The sequence below is a fragment of the Nyctereutes procyonoides genome, unplaced genomic scaffold, assembly GCF_905146905.1.
Source record: "Nyctereutes procyonoides isolate TBG_1078 unplaced genomic scaffold, NYPRO_anot_genome, whole genome shotgun sequence".
In the NCBI taxonomy this organism is placed as follows: domain Eukaryota; kingdom Metazoa; phylum Chordata; class Mammalia; order Carnivora; family Canidae; genus Nyctereutes; species Nyctereutes procyonoides.
This window is the reverse complement of record NW_026575159.1, coordinates 14,053,251-14,078,209: the sequence shown is the minus strand read 5'-3', so window position 1 is coordinate 14,078,209 and position 24,959 is coordinate 14,053,251. Positions and strand designations below refer to the sequence as shown.

The following is a 24,959-nucleotide window of genomic DNA, read 5'->3' as shown; positions in this document are numbered from 1 at the left end:
TCATCATTATGATTCAGGCCTAAAAGGAAAATGAAACTCCTATGAGGCCATTTGGATTAGTTGTTAATGACAACTGCACCATGGTTCAGCAAATTCTCATTCTCCCCCTGCAACCAACTTTGGGTGAAGCATCTACTTCCCATCTGGACTGGCCCAGATGACTTGCTGTAGCCAATTGGATATGGACGTTGAGGATGTTAGATAACATTTGGAGACACTGCAAGAATCTGTCTGCCCTCTTTAGCTTCTGCTCTCATTTATAAAAACAATATATCCCAGAGAGTAGATGTTCCTCTAGCCTGGGTCCCAGAGTGAGAATGGATGGCCAACCCAGCTGACCCTGAGCCCAGCTTGGAGACAAGCCAAGCTGAGCCCAAGTCCATGCAGAGGGACAACTGACTTGCAGACTCATGAGTGAGAAATAAATGCTTGCTGTGGTAAGCCATGAGATTTTAGGGTTGTTTGTTACCTCAGCCAAAGCTGAGCCACACACTCACCATGCTGTATGATGCCATGTTCCATAAGCCGGTGGCAAAGCTGCTCAGCCTCTTTCCTTGTCGTGGCCTCACCTTCCTGAACCAGCCAATCCAGGAATTCAGATGCCATGAAGGTGCGTTCATACTTCACCCCTTCCTCTTCCCTCGCTTGCAGAAGTGTGTTTTCAGGGCTCATCAGCCTGGGAGGAAGGGAAGGAAGGGAAGAAAAATAAACCTACATGGATGGAAAAGAGCTAATTTGAAATCCTACATCATAGGTTTCTGCGAAGTATCACAGCAAAGTTGTCAGACAGACAAGTGTGACTGTCATGTGCTATTACAAATGTAATGCTTAACAGAAGGATCTGCTTCAGGAGTGAAAGAGATGTGTTTGCTCCTGGTAATTAAGGGGGGAAAAAAAGCTGGTGGGGTGCCTGGCTGGCTCAGTCGGTAGAATTGCAACTCTTGATCTCCGGGTTGTAAGTGCAAGCCTCACGCTGGGTGTAGTGATTAATGAAAAAAAAAAGAAAAGAAAGAGAGAGAAGAGAAGAGAAGAGAAGAAAAAGAAAAGAAAAAAAGAAAAAGAAAAAGAAAAAGAAAAAAGAAGAACCTGGAAATGTAATCCAAAACCCACATTAGCAGACTGCATTTTGGTCAGCCACCTTGAAAAGGGCAATTTATTAGCCAAGCCCCATCACATCTTTTTTTAAAAAAGCTAGTATTTCTTTCCTAAAAGAGTCACTCAATTTCCTGAATCACTGGGCTAACAAGACGACTGCTATTGATTGAATGTTTGAGTCCCCTCAAAATTTATATAATCAAATTTGTCCAGTGTGATGGTATTGGGAGCTGGGACCTTTGGGAGGTGACTTTCATAGTCCCCATGATGGGATCACTGCCCTTGCAAGAAGAGACAGAGAGCTTGCTTCCCCCTTCTCTCTTGATGAGGGTACAAGGAGAAGACTGTCTGCAAACCAAGGAGAGGGCCCTCACTAGACACCAGATCTGCATGATGCTTTGATCTTGGACCCTCTCTGCTTCCCAGCTGTGAGAAATAAGACTATATTGTTTTAGCCACCCAGTCTATGGCATTTGTTACAGCAGTCTGAACTGACGTAAGCCACTCCTTCACAACACCCCCGTCCCCACAGAGCTTATTTCTCACACCTCCTTCTCTAGCATTCTCCAACTGCCCTCGCGTCTGTCCTCACCATACCTCTGAAAGAGCTCCCGCTGGTGTTGTAGTTTTGGAGAATACTTGCGTCCGTATATGATGGGCATTTATAGATCCCCGCTTTGTTTGATGTTAATAGCAATAGATGCTGCTGACCATTTCCCTCCTCCAGAGGGGCATTATATTCCCCTGGTTTCCCTCCTGTCCCTCTGTTCCTACCTCTTTCTCAGTTACCTTTGTGTTGGTTCCTCCTCATCTCCCTGGACTTTAAAGCCTGGAATTTCTTGTGATTCAATTCCCCAAATACCTCTTTTCTCATTGCATAGTCTCTCAGGGAGATTGTTTCATCCCTGTGGCTTCAATTGCCATCCATGCCCCAAAGATTCCCAAATTTATGTCGCTAAATCAAGCCTATATTCTCAACTCCAGACCTTGGTGTCCACGTGGACATCTCAAAAACACCTCTGAATCAACAAACCTAGAACTGAACTCAGGTTCTTCCTCCAAACCTGGTCCTGTGCCACTAGTACTTCCATCATCCCACCAGAAAATAAGGCAGCATCATTTATGCCTCCATCTTCCTCATCCCCCCAACTCCAGTCCAGACAGTCATATGAATTGTGAATATTATGTCCCAAATCATACTCCTTGTATGTCTAGGTCTTTCCATCTCCAATGGTGCCACTACCTTAGTCCAAAATACCAACACCCTTAACCCAGTTACAATGGTTTCTTCAATAGACTTTACTAGCTACCCACTCTTGTTCTCCTTGTAAACTCAGGCATTGAAGTCCAGACACAGCAATTAAATTTATCTTTTTTTCAAACTCAGACCTGATAATGTCCTAATCCTGTTGAAGATACACTTCAATGGTTTCTGATTGCTTTTAGACTAAAGACCAAAATCTTTTATGTGACCGATCTTTAATGCATGCACAATCTTTCCCTTTACCTCTTTAGGACCATTTTCACCTCTGACCTCATTTTGCTTCAGGGATGGTCTTCTTATAGTTCCTCAAACATATTATACATCACCTGCCACAGGGCCTTTGGATACGTCATTATTGTAGCTGGAATGCTGTCCCCCACCTTTCCACTGTTCTACTTCTTAAGCCTATTTGACTCCTTATCCTTTGTATCTCAGCTATCCTCGGGTCTCCATTAGGCCATTCATTGCTCCCTATACAGTTTGGGTGATTATCACATTAAAGACTACCTTGTCTACTCAATTATAAGCTCCAACAGGGTAGGGCCTGTGTTTGCCCATAAAACTTTGTTTAATGGAAAATGGAATCCGATAAAATGCCAAAATCATTGTGTCTTCTTTCTCTTTAAAACAATTCCTGATTAGGTTCCTATCTCTCACATGAAAGTCTTTCTTTTAAAAATCCTCATTTCTTTTCAAACTAAAAATAATATGCAACACAAGTACCATTTCATTCTAGAGCAGGAGAAAACCTTAGAGATCACTGTAATCCAATCCCCTCCTCATCCATATGAGAAAAATGTCACTCTCTAATATAACATTCTATATCAATTAAATCTGAATGCACAAAATGCAATTCTCATACAAATGAGAAAAAAAATGAATGATAGCATTCAATGTTTCAGGAAGGAAACCTGCTGAAGGTCATGCAAAGAGGCACATTATACATGTTTATAAATCATTTCATTTGGAGTAATTGAACCTCCATACTGACTGTCCATTCACAAGGTGTGTATTTTCAGTGCTTTCACACTTAGTGCCCAATACTGCTGTGGAAAGGATACTGGGCTAGGAATTTGAAGACTTAAGTTTATTCAGAATTGAGCACCTAACTGTAAGATACAAAACAAGCCACTTTTCTTTATTTCAGCCTCCTTTTTCTCAAGTGAATAATGTTATTTTAACCCATGATTATGACAAACAGCTGTACAGTACAAAAGATAAGGTATATGCAAAGTGTTACACTACTTAATGAATCATGGCGCCTACCCCAGGGCAGGATGGATTTGTGCCTAACAGCTATGAAATGACAAGGGAAAACCCCCATTCGCACTCCCTCCACTCTTCCCAGCAGAACCTTCAGAGCCCTATTATATGAAAGTCATGGCAGGGCACAGGATTGGGAGGTAGGAGGCCAGAGAGCCTAGCCACAAACTAATCACATAACTTCTCACTACTTCAGCATCCCCCTATTAAGTGAGGAAGAGAATACCTAATCTACTTCCTTTCCTGGATTGCTATCAAAAATCTTTGGAAAAAGAAGTCCTAAGTATATGCTTTTATATTAAGAGTATTTATAAAAGCTATCAGCATCTAAGAGAACTCATAAAAAAAAAAACTTCTTAGCATGGAACAGAACTCATTTAAAAATCTTTTTATTTAAAAAAATTATTTTTGTTTAGACCTTTCTCTAAGTCAATCCTCTTCTGTATTTTAATCCATCCTTAGAGAAAGCTCCTGGGCTGCTTTCCCAGGTTTGGTAACATCTAGTTGGTATGAGTAATAAGAATTATATTTAATATTACAGTGACCACGTCCTTCTAAGAAGACCAAAAGGGCAGATAAGAATCTAGAAAAGAGAATCAAAGGGCCTATGTGCATGCCCAAATTAGGAACACCACCATATCTTAATTTCTTTTGACCCTCAAATAATTGGTGTGAAATCGGTATTGGTATTTTGGTGTGAAAATAGAGGCAAGCTAGCCTCCTTGGTTTTCCAGTTGTAAACTTTATTTCCTCTAAGAAGTCTTCTTTGATCCCACAAATCTGGACCATATGCCACATCTAAGGGTTCCCATAGTTCCCTGCAAGATCTTTAGAGCCCCAGAGGAACTGCCTACTCAAACCGTACACCTTTTTTTAGATAACTGTCCTTACCTATGTGGTTCACAGTAGTTTCCTAATACAAAAGATCCTCAAAACATGTAGCTGAGTGAATAAATGCAACTCAATTATATGCATTCTCCTGCTCCACATCGTTATCCCTGACTATTAAAAGTGACCCCCTTAGCTATCACCAAGGAGGTAAGAGACAACAGATACTAGTGAGCAGGTGGTGAAAAGGGAACACTTTTATATTGTTGGTGAGGTTGTAAATTGGTCCCACCACTACAGAAAACAATATAGAGGCTCCTCAAGAAACTAAAAATATGTCTACTGTATAATCCATCAATTCCACTCCCACGTATATATCCAAAGGAAATGAAAACAGGATTTCAAACAAATATCTGCCCTCTCATGTTTATCACAGCATTTTCACAATAGCTAAGATATGGAACCAACCCAAAGGACCATCAGGAGATAAGAGATAAAAAATATGTGGTACATTAAAAAAAAGATGTGATACATATACACAATGGAATATTATTTAGCTAGGAGAAAGGAAGATATCCTTCTTCCCACTTGCAACAATGTGGATGGACTTTGAGCACATTATGCTGAGTGAGATAAGTCAGAGAAAGATGAGTATTATATGATGTAACTTATATGTGGAATCTAAAACATGAAATCTATAAAAAAAAGGGCGGGGAGAGTAAGTGGTGAGACTAGGGGACTAGAGGGGGTAGATGAGACTGAGGCTTAAGGGTACAAACTTGTAACAAGTAGTAAATAAGCCATAGAGAGCTAATACACAGTGTAATGAATATAGACAATAATATTGCACAATTATGTTATGTGATAAACATCACTGTATCCACAATCATACTGCAATATAGAAATGCATCATAGTAATACACTACACACTTTAAAGCTGCACAATGTTACATGTCAAATTTGTTTTTTTAAAAAAAGACAATCTAGATTAAATGCCATTTATCTGATTCAGGAAGTTTGACTTAGCAAGGATTCCTAAATTCTATGAAACATGATTATATAGTCTCCAACTATAATAAAACTAAGAAAACAAATACAGGCCAAAAAAACAAAACAAAACAAAACAAAAACCTAAAAACTGACCCTATATGCAGATGAGGTGAATCTAGAGTTCCTGCCCTATCGATACTCTCCATTTAAGACACAGATGGAGACGCTTGGCTTTTCTTTCTCTTTATAACACTCCGTCCATTCTAGCTCAGCAATTTTGTTCTCGGGTGTGGGGAGGACAAATGGATAGGGTTTATTTGTGTCACTTCTTGTAACCAGAAACATGACCTGCCAGAAATCTCTGGAGCTCCTGCTAAGTAGCTGGTGGCCTCTGGACAAGCAGCTGGTTAGCTGCTGTTGCCAATGCTCTTTAGAGAAGAGGCAAATTGGCCAGCCTGCTATTTAAAACATGCCCGGCCAGCCTTAGTTGTTCCTTATTTCATTTCTTCTTAAAATCAAATAATGTTCCTATACAGGCTCCTCTCTAAGATAAAGACTTTAATGGGATTTGATTTTAGTACTAATATGTGGTCACAGTGTTAAGGCAAGACTTACTACTTGTTCCAATTATGTTTTGCTCTCTAACAAGCTATCCTCAAAGTTGGTGGCTTTGAAACAACCAGTATTTCATTATATCTTAGTGGGTTGCCTGGGGCTCAACTGAGTAGTACCTCCATCACTCTTGCTAGGGGTCACTCATGCCATTGCAGACGGTGGCTAGAGCTTGGTTTCTGGTGCTGCAGTGCTCCTGAGTCAACGCAGCCTCTCTGTCCAGTGAGGCAGGCTGGACATTGAGATGCAGAGCTCAAGAGGAAGGAGAAAGATGCTACCAGAACTTGCTTATGGTTTTATTGAAAACTAATCTACTGACCATACAATTAACCCTAAGCATGTACAATTCAATGGTATTAGTACACAGAGTACACAACCATCACTACTATCCATGTTAGAACATCTCCATCACCCCAAATGGAAACCTCATTACAATCACTCCCTACTTCTCCACTGCCCCATCCCTAGGCAAACACTAATCTATGTTCTGCATCTACAAATTCACCTGCTCTAGACAGTTCAAATAAATATAATCATATAATATGTGGCACTTTGTGACTGGTTTCTTTCATTTAGCATAATGTTTTCAAATTCATCCATGCTGTAGCATGTCTATTCTATTCCTTCCACAGTTAGTATGGCCAAATAATATTCCATTGTATGGATATAATATATTTTGTTTACCCATTCATCAGTTGATGGACATTTGGGTTGTTTCCACTTTTGGTTATTATGAATAATGCTGCTATGAACATTCATATTCAATTTACGTATAGACATATGTTTTCATATACATCTAGGAGTACAATTGCTGGATCATGTGGTAACTCTGCTTAACCTTCTGGGAAACTTCCAGACTGTTTTCATACTGGCTGCACTATTTTCATTTCCACCAGTAAGGTGTGAGGGTTCCAGTTTCTCCACGTCCTCGCTAGCGGTTGCTACCATTCATTCTTTTTTCTTAGTGCCATCCTAGTGGGTGTGAAGTGGTATCTCACTGCAGTTTTGATTTGCACTTCCCTGATGATTAATGACATTAAGCATATTTTCATGTGCTTATTGTCCATTTGTATATATATTCTTTGGGAAAATGTCTATTCAGAGCCTTTGTTTATTTTTAAAATTAGGTTGTCTTTTCATTATTGAGTTTTAAACATCTTTTATATATTCTGGATGCAAGTCCATTATCAAACTCATGATTTGCAAATATTTTCTCCATTCTGTGGGTTTAAATTTTGAAGTGGTTCAAATTCTCCATTTTAGTCACTTGTGTGTTCAGTGTTACAGCTAAGAAACCGCTGCCTAGCCCAAGCCCAGGAAAATGTATTTGCTCTTATGTCTTCTTCCAAGAGTTTTACGTTTTAGTCCTTACATCTAGTTTTATAATCCGTTCGAGCTAATTTTTCTAGAAGGCATGGGGCTGGAGTCTACCTTCATTCTTTTGTATGTGGCTATCTAGTTGTTCCATCACCATTTGTTGAAAGATTCCCTGTTGAATTATTTTGGCAGTCATCAAAAATCCATCAACCCAGCCAGGCCTTCTTTAACTGCTGGGCTCCAAAGTCACAGAATGTCAAGTGCCCTGGATAGTATTCATTAAAGCTATCAGACTCAGGCCAGACTCAATGGGAGGGAAAGAGCAACATGCATGCATAGCAAGAGGTGGAAAAGTTTGGAACCATCTTGGAGAGTAGGAACCACACGGATTTATTTTCATTAATTGGCTGAAAGGCAATTTCAATTCTTATAGCTCATTTACAGTTTTGTGTTGTCTCTTCCTCATTTATTTAATTTTTTTACTTTACTTAAAGTAGAGAGTATTTTTAAAAGCATGAGATTAAAGACAAATCCAGCTTTCAATCCTAACTGCATACATGTTAGCTTCATGACCTTGCTTCCCTAAGTGACCACTGGGGAGTTCTGCAGTTGTGAGTGTGATAATGCATGGAACACTTCACAGTGTCAGTTGTGCCTGAAACACTTGAACACATTTTAGCCATGATGAGGATGAGGATGATGATGATAAAAGTTTTCTAGATGGAGTCATTATTTGATAAAATCAAACCCCTTAGTGGCAAAAATTAAGATTGTGTGCATTTCTCTAGACAAGAATAACAACTCTATTTTTTTAACAACTCTATTTTAATTAGTAATCAGAAGTGTATATGATGCTCAGAAACTCTTATATTTTGTAGAACATATTCTTTTTAAATCAAAACTGTCCTGTTCTGACCTACAATCATGACATAAAGCCATATGCCAAAATCAGTGTTAGGCATTAACAATACTTGCCTCATGTAAGCATGTACACATCAGATTTTGATTGTGTATGTGAGTTGATTTCAACCTTTCCTGGATATATATCTGAGTCAGATTTCCCATGCTCACTTTAACCCAGGGGGAAGGCAGCATTACAATAGAAGGAACTGCTACATTTGGGGGCCAATACAGAAATAGAAATAAGCTGATAGTGATCTCTTTGTGCACTGAAAAAAAATTCAAAATAGCTGAGAAGGCCCTATATAACACGAGAACATACATAAATGGTACTCAAGGGCACAAGCTAGGGAGAGTCACAATGATCCATGTGCTATGTGGCCAAAAAGATGCTTTAGGATTTTAGAAAGGTAGCTTTTTAAAAAGTCATTTGTTAATATAATGATAAATTATTTTAAAAGGCTAAATGTATGACTTAATACACATGATAACCATTAAAAATTAAAAATTAATTCACCCAAATATTAAAAGACTTTCTTATTCCTGGGGGTAGCTTGTGATGATTTTTCTTTTCTTCTTAATAGAACACTCTATTACTCAAATTATTCCCCAGGGAGAATGTACTGTTTTTGTAACTGGGGGAAAATGTTATCAATGAAGAAGTTATATTAAGGTTGTTTTATTGTTGTTGCTGTTTTTGAGAGAGAGAGAGAGAGAGAGAGAGAGAATGCACACTTGCAGGGGAAAGGGAGGGGGAGAAATTGAGGGAGGGGAGGGGCAGAGGGAGAAAGAGAGAGAGAATCCGAAGCAGGCTCAAAGCTCAGTGTGAGCCCCATATGGGGTTCAATCTCAGGACTCTGAGATCATGACCTTGATCAAGAGTCAGACACTTAAACAACTGAGCCACCCAGGAGCCCCAAGGTTAAGCTTATATTTAACTGGATGACTTGTTCCTGACAAAATGCTTATATTAATACCCAGTATAATAAAGTAGTTCCCAATGTATAAATGATATATTTACATGTATATTCTCAACATACAGTTTGAATGTACAACATTGATTGACTTCTGTGATTAGAAAGAAGGTATTAATTAGGTAGAAATGCTTACATGAGCATTGGTATTTTTAAGTACTATGCTATTGTCTATAAAACAGATATACAGATAAACTGACATAATTTTCCTAATAATTAGGTTTGGAACTAGTCAACAGAAAACTGTTCAGTTAATATTTATGAGTAAAAACGCTACATACTGGAAAGGGTGACAGAAAGAAGAGAAAAACAGCATTTTACATCCTTTGCCAATAAGTATCTTTTACCTGCTTTTGCTCCTGCTTTCATCTTCATATTATACACTGAGTTTAACATCTTCACTTTCATTTTCCTTCCTTACTTATGCTATTCCCTCACATCTCCTCTTTCTTCCTTGAAGAAATCTAAACTATTTTTGAAAAGGGGAGGGGGGCTCACTGTACAGTGATACAGGTTGCTCACCGCACAAAGAAACCTGGCTTCAGGCAAAAAGGAGGGCTAAAGTCCAGCCCTAATTCCTCATGAGAAGTCCTGTGGAGAAATGACTGCCCTAGCCTAAAGGAAAGGGCAAAAAGCTACCTGGTTCTCATTTGCAGTAGGTGCTAAATGATGCAGTGGGTCTTTGCTTTAATCCAGTGGGCTGGATTAAGTACTAACTCCTCTTTGAAGCTATCCCCACTAAAGTACAAGCCAGACAGATCTCTCTCTGTTTTGAACTTAAAATCAGGGCCATGGTTTATGTATCCATTCAATTTTTAATGCACTCCAGCTAAGCTAGAAGCTTCTGAAAGATACACACCATGCCCTAAATGTTTTCAATTCTTAAGAAATTGAGCCTAGGGAAGGCGTATACCTCAAGTGCCCAACAAATATTTGTTAATCAACTAAAAACTAAAAATATCCCAAGCCAACAGTAATAGAGAGGGTTATTTGTCTTTGAAGGGTGAAATACCTTCCTCCTTGCTTGCTATTTTAAATCCGCTTAAAGAAAAACTAGAACTTTTTAGTGCTGGTTTTATGCTCTGAAGAGACTGGTATTCTGGGACCTGAGCTGTAATTTTCACATTGCCCATGGTTTTTAGTGTTGTTGTAGTAAACATTTTCAGAACTTGAATCAGCTTTAGACAGAAGCCAAGTGTGATTTCAAGGCCACAGCTACCCTAAAAGGCCACATTCAGCTATGGTTTCGTAACTGTAAAATTACCCAGGAAGAAAAAGCTGAGCACTTTTACAATGCATTCAAAACTATTCCAACCTCTGTTAGCCTTTTCAAACAACTGTCCAGGGAAGGTGGGCTCTAAAACATATTATAAAGGCTTCTTTTAAGGGAATGATTATTATTTATTTTGGATATTTCCATAATTATTAGAAAATATTTGTGTCATTTGGGGCCAAAAACAAAGACAGAAAAAGAGGTAAAGAAAGAAGTTTAGGAGAGGTAAGATGAAGGGATAAAGAAAAATTGAGGGCAATACTAACTAGAGAAAACATACTCTAAAAAGGTAAGAAAATGAGTAAAAAACTGAACACGAGGACACATAGGTCCTACTTTTGCACAGGTTAATGGGCTAGGTGACAGGAGGACCACTTTGTGCTGTACTTTTGTGGAAGTGGTGTGAAAGAGGAAAGGAAACAGTCTCTGCTCTCATTCTTCAACCAAGATCTTACGTTGTACAATCTCAAGACTCCACTCTTAAAACAGATTTAAAATTGCTGTGTTGATACATCTGTGGTCAACTGACTTTTAACAAGGATTCCAAGGCCACCCAATGAGAAAGAATAATTTTTTTCAACAAATTGTGCTGATATGATTAGAGAGCCAATGCAAAGTAAACAAAAAAAGAAGTTGGACCCGCACCTCATACCCTATACAAACAAAACAAAACAAAACCTCAAAATATCTTTTTTTTTATGATAGTCACACACAGAGAGAGACAGAGAGAGAGAGAGAGAGAGGCAGAGACATAGGCAGAGGAAGAAGCAGGCTCCATGCACCGGGAGCCCGACGTGGGATTCGATCCCGGGTCTCCAGGATCGCGCCCTGGGCCAAAGGCAGGCGCCAAACCACTGCGCCACCCAGGGATCCCAAAACCTCAAAATATCTTAAAGATCTAATTATAAGAGCTAAAACCATAAAATTTTTACAAGAAAACATAAGGGTAAATCTTCATGACCTTGGATTGGGCAAAGGATTCTTAGGTAGGACACCAAAAACACCAGTGGCAAAAGAAAAAATAGATACATTGGATGACATCAACATTTACAACTCTTATGCCTCAAAGACACCAGCAAGAATGTGAAAAGACAACTCACAGAATGGGATAAAATATCTGCAAAGCATATGTTTGACAATGTGTGTGCATCCAGAATATGTAAAGAACAGTTAGAGCTCAATAATAAAAGGACAAATAACCCAACTTCAAAGTGGACTAATGATCTCAATAGGCCAGAGAAGATATGCAAATGGTCAATAAACACATAGGAAGGTGCTAGGCATCATTGGTCATCAGGAATTGCAAATCAAAACCACAGTGAGGTATCTGCTCACATCCCCTAGTTGGTTAGAATCAAAAAGTCACATAATGACAAGTTGTTTGCAAGGAAGTGGAGAAACCAGAAGCCTCAAACGCTGTTGGTGGGAATGTAAAATGGTACAGCCACTTCAGAAAACAATATCTCCATTCCTCAAACCACTAAACACAAAGTTACTACATGATCCTGCCATTCTCCTCACTATATGTCCAGGAGAAATGAAAACATATATCCACAGAAAATCATGCACACAGATGTTTATAGCAGCATTATTCATTATGGTCAGAAAGTAGAAACAACCCAAGTACTCATCTACTGATGAAACTGAAAATCTTATATATCTATATAATGGAATAATATTTGGCTACAAAAAGGAATAAAGTACTGATACAAGCTACCCATGCATGAACCTTGAAAACACGATAAATGAAAGAGATCAGTCACAAAAAGACCATGCATTGTATCATTTCATTCATATAAGATGTTCAGAACAGAAAAAGCTATCAGGACAGAAAGTAAATTAGTGGTTGCATAGGAAGAGATCAAAGAATAGGGATGTGATAGTTAAAAGTTAACGGGGTTTCTTTTTGAAGTGATGAAAATGTTCTACAATTGTGGTTAAGCAGCTCAGGTCATGATCTCAGGGTCCTGGGACCGAGTTCCACACCCATCCGGCTCCCTACTCAGTGAGAAGTCTGCTTCTCTCTCTCCCTCTACACGCCACCCCCCCCCCACTCGTGCGCTCTCTCTCACTTAAATAAATAAAAAAAAATTTTTTTTAAAAACTATGTGGGTGGTGGTGGCTTCATAAGTATGTTAAATTTGTGAAAATGTATTGAGCTGCATACTTAGGACATGTGTACTTTATGCATGTTGCACTTCAGTCAATTTAAATGTGTAGTTAAACTACACATTTCAATTTGATAAAGTTAAAAATCTGGATTTTTCTTTCATTCTGGTCTGAAAGACTCTTTTGTTAGGGGCCCTGAAATTAATAAATGCTTTCTGTCAATTTGGTGTTTTTTCATTTGGTGGAACAATGTCTTGGCTTACATTCCCAGCTCTGTGTGAAGAGAGTGTAATTAAGTAGGGATGTTTTCATTTAGCAAATAAAGCAAGAAAAACAATGTAGCAACTACACCTCTTGGACTCATCTCCACATTTAAAGACAGAGCCACCTACCCAGGGGAGTTTCCACACAAAGACTCTAACGTAAGGTACTCTCCTTCCTTAAAAACTCTCAGCCATGCCTTCCCCTGGTATCACTCTTCAAACATCCACTTCTACTTTGCTCCAATATGTGCCTCTTCTCCCAGAAGGTCCTGCTCCTCTGCTGCTGCTCTGTGTGTGTTCTTTTTCTGCTTTGCTGCAGAATGTCTGGCATAGCCTCATTATACCCATCCCCCTTGATCCATTCACTCTAGAACTTCAAAGCTTAAAAACAAACAAGCTATTTCCTCCAGAAAAGACTGAGTTCTTGAGCTCTTCCAGATGTAAGCAAGAGTCATTGCATTCAAAGCATATTAGAAATGATACTCAATTTCTACATGTTCGCTCAAATTTAAATTTTTAATTTTTTAAAAAGATTTTAATAAATCTCATGTATTTATTCATGAAAGACACAGAGAGAGAGGCAGAGACACAGGCAGAGGGAGAAGCAGGCTCCCTGCAGGGAGCTCGATATGGAACTCAATCCCAGGACCCTGGGATCATGACCTGACCCAAAGGCAGATGCTCAATCACTGAGCCACCCAGGCATCCCTAAATTCTTAGTTTTTAATGCTAATGGTGGGAAAGTAAAAAGCCTGAACTCGGAGCAAATTTTCCAGGATTATGTTTTAGAATCTGAAGGTTAAAGCATGTTTCTTAGCCCATCTCAAATTCACTTGCCTTACCTGTAAATCAATGGTGAAAATCTCTCCCACTTAGAGGTGCAGGAAGCATTAAGTGAAATACTGTGTGAGAAATACTCAGGATGGTACCTAGAGCAGGAAGTGCTCAGTAAATGATGCTATGTTTGCCATTCTTATTCTTTGAATGTCCACACTAAGACCCTACAATGAGTAAATCCAAATAGAGTCATCTTAGATTATCAAATATAACTACTGGTTTTACTCTAATTGGAACATGCCACAGGTTAGGAGAAAGAGAAAGGGGCTAACCACTGACTTCATCCCTAAATAAGAATGACCGAGGTCCATGACCTCCAAGGGGTTCTGGTCAAGCTGGAGAGAATGAGACCAAATCACATTGGAGAGATGACTGTTCTAGTTACTGGGCTAGAACCCAGGGTGAAGCAGGAACAGAAAGGGAGCCAAATTAATCCACTACAATCCAACCACACTCCATACTTGCACAACAGTGGTGACTGAAGAACCCTGTGCCAATTCCAACCGTCACAACATGCATGGTACATGCTCAGAGAAAACAGAGCAAATGAATTTTCCATGGATGGAGTGTGGGCAATTCTGCTGCCTGTTCACTCAAGGAGATACAAGATAACTCATTACAGTACCCAGGTGGGTCTCACTGGTGTTACCAGTTGGGGTACCAGCAGGAGACTACAAGGATGTCCAAATGAGCTGCTAAAAGGTAGTTAATAATAAAAGAACTACTGATGCTATGTGCAGGGTTCAAGGAAATGCCAATACAAAGCTCCCAGGCTAGCAGACGGCACTGATCGTTAACAACTCTAGGCCTGAGGATTCTGGAGCAAGGGAAGTTTCCAAACCCTAAAAGAGATGGGGTAAGGAGAGGGAGCTGAGGGCTTCAACAATAGGAAGGGAACAGAGAAATAATTGCCTGACCTACTCTCCTTCTTCCTACTTAATTCCTGCTCGTGCCTTCCATGGACTGAGGCGATGGCCGTGGAGCCTGGCGATGCCCTCGGCCCATGTAGGTCAGCCTCCTGGGGCACTCAGAGGGCTGGAAACCGGAGACAGTGGATCTGGAGGATGAACAGAAATGTCACTCGTCCAGGCTGAGAGCCTCTCCATGCTAAGTATAACTCTAGGATAGAAAGGCACGTGTTTTTTTATGCGGTGACACAAGAATACTTTGGACCATATGCATTTTCCCTTACAGATTAGAAATATAACATCCTGTATTAGATGAGGCTCTCCTGAGTTTATCTTCGTCCTCACAACAAATCTGTAAATGACACATTTTCTTCCAATTTTATGGATGAAAAAACAGGGTCAGAAGGGTTGAATGTTTCAGTAAGAGGCAGGAGAAGAACTCTGACACATGCTTCCTTGACTCCAGAAATCTTAAATGGCTTTTTCATTTGGACCAAGTTGAAAAGTAGCAACAAAAATTGATTGGCAAAAAGAGTGTTACAGAGACTTTGGTCCACAGCCCTGCAATGACACGGGGTCAGGGAAACATGGCAGAAATAATGACACCATCAACCTCCACCATCAGTGAATCCAGTCTACTGTTGAAGCAGCAATGCGTTTACCTTTAAATCATTTCTAACTAACACCTAAAGCTAGAAATCTGTAGAGGACAAGCGAGGGCTGATGGCTTTGGACAAGGACAGCTGGTCTGGTGCCTGCTCTGCATGTTAACAAAGCTTGAGTATTACTGCTATACATTATAGGGGGATGGCACTGCCAAGGAACAGTAAGGAGAATACAATTTCCAAAAACAGACCCAAAGGCTTTCTTCAGATCCATTTAAAAATCTGTTAAGCTGCATACTGTTTTTTAGCATTTAGTGCTGTTCATTACTGCTACCACCCTGGCTCGATGCTACAGAAACTTTGCAAAGTAGGAAGTACAGACCAAAAAGTGGTTCAGATCATGAACCCTGGAGTTGGAAACTGGGGTTGGAATGGTCCTTGTGCCTTCTGGCTGTGAAGCTAAGTGATTTACTTCACCTCTCTTGCCTGGATCTCCTTATTTGCCAAAAGGAGAATAACAGTATTTATCTCATTAGCTTAGAATGAGGCTTTCATGAGACAACACATGTGAAGAGCTTAATATACAAGAGGCATCAATAATACCTCATATTTGCTGCTTTCATCATTATCGTCAGCATCTGCAGGCTTACCCCCATCTCTTCAATTTCTCTGATCAACATCTGGCCCCAACAATATGGATGTCACCTTGCTTTGTCTTTCTCCTGCTTGCTGGCCTTCTAAGATAAGCCTGACTGCTTCCTGCTCTCCTCTTGCCAGCCTTTTTTTTTTTTAGTAGTTTTAAAATTTTTAATTTATTTTAGGTATTTTAATTCTGGTCAATAAACACAGATTTTTTACCATTTTAGCTATTTTTAGGATACAGTTTAATACATGAAGTACATTCACATGATTATGCCATCATCACCACCATCCATCTTGAGACCTTTTTCAACCTCCCAAACTGAAACCCTATACCCACAAAATAATAACTCTCTGCTCCTTCTTCCCCCAGTCTCTGGCAACCTACTCTTTATGAATTTGAGTCCTCTAGGGACTTCGCATGAGGTCCCTAGACTAGAATCATACATTTGTCCATTTATGACTGATGCTACTTAACTAGCATGTCACCTGTGTTGTAGCATGTGTCAGAATTTTCTTCCTTTTTAAAGCTAAATAGTATTTCATTGTATGAATATACCACATTTTGTTTATCCATTCATCCATCAATGGACATTGGCTACTTTGACTTTTTGTTTATTGTAAATAATGCTGCTATGAATATGTGTGTACAAATATCTGTTCAGGACCCTGATTTCAATTCCTTTGGGTACTTACTCAGAGGTGGAATTGCTGGATCATATGGTAATTACATTTAATTTTTTGAAGACCCCTCCGTACCATTTTTCACAGTAGCTGCACGATTCCCATCAGCAATGCACAAGGGTTCCAGTCTCTCCACATCTTCACCTTCACTGTGATTTATGATTTGTTTTTGTTTGCTTTGGTGATCACCAACCTGATGAGTGTGAAGTGGCTACACCACCACTTGTGTTTCCAATGGGCTCTGTGTTCCCAGATGCATTTCACCACCTCTACCTCCCAGTCTCTGGGCATAACCAAATGTGCAGACCCTAGCTAGTTCTACTCCCAGAGAATGGGCCAGAACTCAGCTACCTGGACCAAACTAGCCATGAAGTTGACTCCTAGTTGACAATTCCTTGGCAGACTGAAGCTGCAGCTATTAAAAATAAGAAAACCTTAGGACACCTGGGTGGCACAGTGATTGAGCGTCTGCCTTTGGCTCAGGTTGTGAACCTGGGGTCCTGGGATCGAGCCCAACATTGGCTTGCTGCAGGGGGCCTGCTTCTTCCTCTGCATATGTCTCTGCCTTTCTCTGTCTCTCTTAAGTAAATAAATAAATAATTTTAAAAAAGAAGAAGAAAGCCAAAAAATTAGGTGAACCAGGGCTGGTTGTTTTCAACATGCATATACATTGTCTTCCATATTTCAAATTACATGTATAATGTGTACGGCAGCATTTATATAGAGATATTATCTGAAAATATAACTGCTGTATAAAATTTTTGTTGAAACTGAAAATGATAAAATAATAAGTTTGTTTTATAGAGCCTCTCTAGTCTCTCCCTGACAGGTAAATTATTAAACATTTTAATAACCCACCAGGTGAAACACACAATTTTGCAAGACCTGCTATAAAGAAACTTTCTTTTTTTTTTTTTTAAGAAAAGAAACAAAGAATAGATGGTTAGGAGCATCAACAAGGATGAAGTTCTAGGTCAAAAGTTTCCCATGACCACATAGAGTTGCACATATAATGAAATCACTTTTTTTTTTACATTTTTGTTCTAAAATGATTTCTAAACACTGCATGAGAAGAGATGATGGCCCTTTAAAAATAGCATGATTTTAAAACTTCTTAAACAACTTATCTCTTTTCTCAAATAAAATCTCACAAAAATCCCATTTTAAAAAATTTCATGCTTATAACACCACATTTACTTATAAAAGTTAAACAGTGAAACCTATAAGGTAGTTTTGATTAACACACAAAAAATACAGAAGTAATAGCACTGGTGAGGATGTTTATTGCTCCCTCAATTATCAGCTACAAAATCCAGTTAATTTGTGCATTTTGTCTTAGTTGCCAGGAGGTAATTCTCCGTAGGTCTTGCACATCCCTTCATATCTTGCGAGCAGAAGGACTGACAGCTTATGTTCTAAACTATCTTTTCAAGAATGTTTGCACACACACAAAAAAAAAGAATGCACAATGAACAGACTTGGAAGATAGTGTCTGTCTCTGAAGCAAAAGGGCAGATTGGCTTACTGTCCTGTTTAACAAAGATCATGTCTTGTTTTGTGCTAGAGAGCACTCTGCTTAAAGATTATTACCAAAAAACAAAACTCAGGTTCCTCAAGTTTGGGATCCTTTTCTGTAATCCAACCTCGGCAGGTGTCACCTGGCACCCATTATGCTGTTCTATGGGCAACAGTGGCTCAGAGAATTGGCTCCAGAAAATAATACTCTGGTTATTACTATTGCTGAGAGTAACAAACTCTCCTTTTGTCTCCGTCTCCTGTCTTCAGCCAGCGCCCAGGAAAAGGTGGCAGGCAAACCTGTTAGCTTACAAGTGGGGTAAAATCTCAAGATTCTTAACAGTTCTTGATATTAGTTATACAGTATCGAAATCATCCCTTGTCACTCAGACAAACAATTGCTAAAGGGAACAACTTTTAACCCACTTACATTGCAATCCTAGGACATTCTTCAATTAAGCCAAGAAGACAGGAAACGTTTATTCCAAGATTCTGTGCATCACTGTTAAGCTGGGCAGCTCAAGTAAACTGTGAAAGTGCTGTATGTACATAGCCTTTAGAAAGGAATTTTATGAAAGTTTGCAAAATAATTAAAATATATTTTGAACACAAAATTTGAACAAATTTATAGAACTCAGTATCTCCATTTGAACAGTACTTTCATCCCAGAAATACAACAAGGTGGGGTCAAAAGCTTGAAGACTTCATGTTTTTTTGTTCCAGCTCCATGATTTAAAGTCACATCAGTCATCAAACCCCTCTCTAGCTCATGTTCCCCATCTCTAGAGGGGGACTATTGTGTCTACTGGGTTTAACACCCAGAGTTCACAAGGAATCAAACAAGTTAACTTTATAAACTCTAAGAAGGAGAGACAAGGTAAACCTCTGGCTACTGTTGTTTGCCATTAAAAGCAAGTTCTCTGTAGCTCTTTCATGGAACCAGCTTAGCAGCTCACAGCAATCACAGCATGCAGAGTCCTTTGTTCATTCAACAAATATTTATTGTGCCAGGCACTGGGAGGGAACAGGAAAAAGATCCCAGGGGCACATGGTAGAGAAACTTCTGATAAGATAAAACACACAAAAGGGCTTTTCCCCTTTGGATATAGTTTCTCCCTTATATTTCCCTTCCGTCCTATGGAGGAGAGAATATAAAGGAAGAAGTGGGAACGCAACAGAGATATAATGGCATACAGGCATTTTAAAGCAATGCTTCAATCAAGCTTATGGTCCTAAGCGAACTAAATAGACTATTATTAGTGTCTGAAGAGAGAAACGCTCGCTGCTGAGAAAACCAAAAGGCCCTTTAGGTAAAACACTAAATTAATGTCTGTATGAACCAGACCTGGAAGGAAGCTACCTCCATGCTAACCCTAAGGTTAAATTAGAACTGAGAAGTCTCCTCCAGATCTCACAATGAAATCAGGGTTAGTTAAAAATGTGCATTTCAACTATCAGTTTTCATAAAAAAAAAAAAAGAAAAAAATGAGTCCAAATTGTGCCTCAAATTCATATTCTCTTTTATAGCTACCTCCATTTATCAGCATATGCAGCACTTGATAATCCTGAATTTAACTTGTATTAAAGAGATCTATTTTGCTAATTGTAGAATGATAATCAAATTTTACAGTTTGAGGGATGCCTGAGTGGCTCAGTGGTTGAGCATCTGCCTTTGGCTGAGGGCGTGATCCCGGGGTCCTGGGATCGAGTCCTGCATCGGGCTCCCTGCATGGAACCTGCTTCTCCCTCTGCCTATGTCTCTGCCTCTCTCTGTGTGCCTCTCATGAATAAATAAAATATTTTTTAAAAATGTTATAGTTTGGAATATGTACCTGAAATATCTTCTACCATGTGACAGCAGCATACACAGATTCCACCTTGTTCTTCTAAGTCATGGATATTTATCCTGCTCACGCAGGTTTCATTTGAAAAGTAAAAATTGTACCACTTGGGAGAATGTGAGTTACGTTCACATGTTGTGTGTCTGGGGTGCTTGGACCCATGCAAAATTGAGTAGGAAACGGTAAGTGCCTCCTGGAGAGATGACATACCTTCTTCTAGGTACCTTCAGGCCACAGTGAAGGCTTGATGAAAGCTTGTTGATGGAAGTGCATCATGTCCTGAATGTGCTCAGATGAACTGCTCAAAATGACAAAGTCTGGGCATTGAATCAGGGGCACACATCCTCTTTCTCACTCTTCCTTCCAGCTGGCAGCAGGAGATGAGCAACAGGATATGCTCATACTCTGAGGTAGGCCCTGTCCTGTGTGCTTATTCATCACGTTCGTTTAGTCCCCACGAGAAATCTAAAAGTCAGTATGTTCATATAGGAGGGCAACTGCAGGCACAGAGAGGTGAAGACACTTGCCAAGAAGGCACAGAGCCAGGATTCACACCCAGGCAGCTTGGCTCCTGGACTCTTCTACGCTAGGCTAAATAATAATAGGTATCATTTATTTATATTATGATTTACTACTCTAATAACAGCAGCTAATATTTCTTGGGTTCTTACTCTTTGCCAAGTGCTGTGCTTAGCAATGTACAGACTGCAAAATCCAACAGTCTTCCCAAGTGAGACCCAGCCTTACCTCCATTTATGACTACAGATCAGTGGGGTTGAGCAGCTGGCCCAAGGTCGCAGGGCAAGCCATTTGGGAGGGTGGGATTGGAGAGCAGTGACTCTGAAAACCACACCCACTGTCACTCACTATGCAGCAGACTCCTGTCATCAGGTCTCTCGTAACCTTCCTCATGGTGGGACACACTGAAAGGGCCGAGCTTTTGCCCCTCACCCAGTATTTGTTTGAATTAAATTAACTGGAGTGACATGGTCCTTAAGAGGCAGCAGAGTCACTGAATTTTCGTTTTGAAATATAGCTTTGTCCTACAAACTAGCCAACTGAGAAACACCTCTACAGGTTAGAAAGCCAAGGTTCCCCAAAATCAGCCTGGTTCAGCAAAACCCCAGACAGAAACCACTTGGTTTCACAAAGTTCTATTAATAACACAGAATAAACAAGCAAGAGGAAAGCAAAAAGGAAATATTGACCAGACAGACAGCTGCCCAGAGCTGCTGGGAGGGTGTGGGGAACAGAAGGTTGCACACCTGCCACCCTGAGTTCAGGTGTCTCCTCTGTCCTTCTCATGCACTTTCACCATCATACAAAATTGACTTTATTGCCTCAGGTCCTAGATGCTCCTTCTGAAAACAGGGTAATCATGTAATCTTCCATTTATTTTATATTATATTTTATACTGTTATTTACTACACTATTATTTCTATTATTTTTTACTATTCTATTATTACTCTATTAAGAGAATTCACCTAAATAATCTAGAAGTGCTTTGAGGAGCTTAATTTACAAATAAAAGACATTTGTTTTTTTTTTATCACATTTCATAGAATATCATGAGGTTTATCTCTCTCTCTCTCTCTCTTTTTAATTACAATACCATTGACTATATTCCCTATGTTCTTTCGTCCCTAATCTATAGGTAGATTTATCTTGAAGGAAATCACTCTACTCTCCTTTTCCAATGTCTTCTTGGAATGTTTTCAGTCACTTTTTACAGAAATTCCATACTCAGATATTTTACAAACTCCATGTTACATGTTAAGATAAACTACATCTTGAAAAAACATTGATTTCATTAATTTGATGTCCATAAAAATAAGTAATGATGTATCTTTCCTAATAATAAAAATGTTTTTCTAAAATTTATCAATAGCCTAATAGCAATAAATTTGGGGCTTAGGGGATGCCAAGGTGGCTCAGTGGTTGAGCATCTGCCTTCAGCTCAGGGCATGATCCTGGGGTCTCGGGATTAAGTCCCTTATCAGGTTCCCCGCAGGGAGCCTGCTCTTCCCTCTGCCTATGTCTCTGCCTCTCTCTATCTCTCATGAATAAATAAATAAAATCTTTGGGAGGAAAAAAAATCTTGGGCTTTGGGCTTCTGGGTTAAAATCCCAGATATTTTTATTAGTGAAGTGACCTTGGGTAAGAACTTGAATTTCTCCCTACCACATTTCCTCATCCATTAAATGGGTACAATTGATCTAAATCAGGGTTTGTTATGATGGTCAAATAAATGGGCTAGTCAGGATGTCTACATAGTTATTAACCAACCAATGTTATTGATTGTTATTATTTTAAAAGAAACATATATTTTGCAAAGCCTTCTTTCACAAATGTTAGAGGTATCCTAAACAACTGTTCTGGCAAAAACAAATATATATATATATATATATATACACATATATTTATGGGAAAAATTCAGTATTAAGATAAAATTCTTGAAAAGATGAGCTATGAACAAAACTATTTACTTCTTCATATTATTTTTGAAAGTATACAAAGCTTACAGAATAATAGTACATGTTGAGATTCATGGAAAGGATATCCAGGGAAACATGGAAAATACAGTAAAAATGATTAAGTAAATATACATGCTAAATGAAAGTGATCAAGTAGGTACACTGAGCCATCATTCCAAAGGCCCCAAAGTTTGTTCCACATATATTCCAGCAACCAAGAGTAGGGCCAGGAATGAGAGGTGGCAACTAGTTCATGCAAGGTTAAGTACTGATTAAATTACTGTTCCTAGTACTAATTTCACAAGCAGTTTGAAGAAATAAGCTTACTTGGAAATTGATATACTGAATACTAATGACTGGAAAGCTAAGTGAACACAGAAAAAAAGACAGCAATGTTGATCCATGAAAATGACACATATGTTTTTAACATAGAATTTTACAGTTTGAAAGGACTGTCATGGTGATCTAAATATATAACACCTGCTAGGTGCTAATTTCCAGAAAGTGCTAAGAAAGTAAAAGAAAACAGTAACAATGGTAGATTCTTAATTATAGGAAACAAACTGAGGGTCACTGAAGAGGAAGGGGGTAGCGGGATGGGGTAACTGGGTGATGGGCATTAAGGAGGACACGTGATGGACTGAACACTGGGTGTTATATAAGACTGAGGAATCACTGACTTCTACTTGAAACTAATAATACATTATATGTTAATTAAATTTAAATAAATAAATTTTAAAAACAGCAACAAAACATATACACACACTCAGATACACAAATGGAGTTGCTCATGGATCCCTTCCATTCAAATTCATGTGAGCTAGGAGATGAGGGATTTTCTGCACTTGGGTATAGAAAGCAAGTGATGGGAGAAGTAACACATAAGGGGCATTATAAATGGTTGGACAATACCAGCTTCAGGTGGTCATCACTACCAGACTCATAACTGAAATGGCTATCATCTCTGGGACTGACAATGTACCATAGTTACCAATCTAAATATTTAAGTATTTGACACATTTATTCTTTTAATTCCCACAGCAGCACTGAACACCTAGGAGGTAGGTACCATCACCACTCCTATGTCATAACAAAGGACACTGAGGTTTACAGAGGTAAGGTCACAGGGCTAGAATCAAACATATGTGGCTCTTAACCATCATGCTACTTAATCTGACGTCCCCATGCCAACCCACCTCCCCATGCACCAACCCACCCGTCACAGAGTAGGCTCTTTTGTGTGATAAATACTGATTTTCAACTCCCTCAAGCCTTGAAAGGCAGCCAGAGTTAAGCAGGGGTGTCATGCTCCTGCACTCCTTTTTCTAATGGCTGTCCTGGAAAAAACCAAAAGAGGTGGGATGTAAAAGAGACCACAGGAACAGGTATTCAGCTCAGAGACAGACCACTGGGGAGATCTGAAACCCAGCAACTGAATGTTCCTGGACCACAGTGTATTCCTCTCTTCAAAGAGCTGAGAGATTATTCCTCTTAGGCCATCCAGCTATCTGAAGTTCTCTCACTACTCATCTCTTGACCTGAATGTGAACTTTCCCTGTACTTGACACTACTCCTCCAGCCACTTACAAGACTCAACCTCCAAGTTATACAACAGTATTCAAAAGAGAAAACAGGCAACTGCATTACTTGATGGCAAACATCAAGCTCCAACCTTTTATTTCTGGAGTTTTGTTAAATAGACTTAAATATAGAAAATAAATATTTAAATATTTTCTATTTAAATAAATCTTTTATTAAGAATCTTACGAAATCAACTTAATTTCTGGCAAAGAGAAAAGCAAATGAGTGATCGAGTTTTCCCATATTAAAAGGAACAGTTATGTAACCATCCCACATGGAAAAGCCAGGCTGAAGTCAGAATGATAAAAGACCAAAATAGCCCTGCTTCTCTCCACAAGTTAAGATCACAGTGGGGGATTTCATGGGTGACATACTTCTCATACAGCCTCTGTCCCCTCATGAAGGCCTTCACTTCATTGTCCAACGGGAAGGTACCGTCGTCCTTTCTAAAACGGTAGAAGAGTTTGACATCCTTGAACTCCTTATGCTCATCACACACTGAAACACAATATACACAGAGAGGCAAATAAGAAAAAAATCTTATTTAATTCCTCAAATGAAGTAAGATGTTAATTAAGACTTGTTTTACTACCTAATTTCCAAAGCACCCTACTGTAAGGTTTAATACATGTATTTAGCACAGTACCTGGAATAGAGGAAGTGCTCAGTAATATTAGCTATCATCATCATCATCATCATCATCATCATCACCACCATCATTATCTAGTAAAAGGGTCACAAAATTCAATGCATCATTCATGCCACAAACTCTTCTTGAGCATACTGGGGCAGGCATCAGCCTCAAAAGAATTTGAAGTCTAGTGAGATAATGAGAAACATCAACATGTAATTAACATATGGTGCGAGGGGGCCATGAAAAAGGTGAGGGGATACTGCAGTGAGAGATCAAAGAAGGAGTAACCAGAACCCCAGTAACCTTGCTGCAGGGAATGGACACTTCTCTGAAGAGCTTGCATGTAGGCAGAC

At 39.2% G+C, this 24,959-nt stretch overlaps 1 protein-coding gene across 1 annotated transcript in view; it reads right to left on the bottom strand.

Annotated features, from left to right (window-relative positions):
* DEPTOR (DEP domain containing MTOR interacting protein) overlaps window positions 1-24,959 on the bottom strand; it is a 132,752-nt gene that overhangs the window by 64,421 nt on the left and 43,372 nt on the right. Inside the window, exons 3-4 of the mRNA XM_055314315.1 lie at window positions 24,347-24,470; window positions 498-676 (exon numbers count right to left, since the gene is read on the bottom strand). Of these exons, the coding sequence (XP_055170290.1) occupies window positions 498-676; window positions 24,347-24,470 (303 nt within the window). The remainder of the gene's footprint in view (window positions 1-497; window positions 677-24,346; window positions 24,471-24,959) is intronic.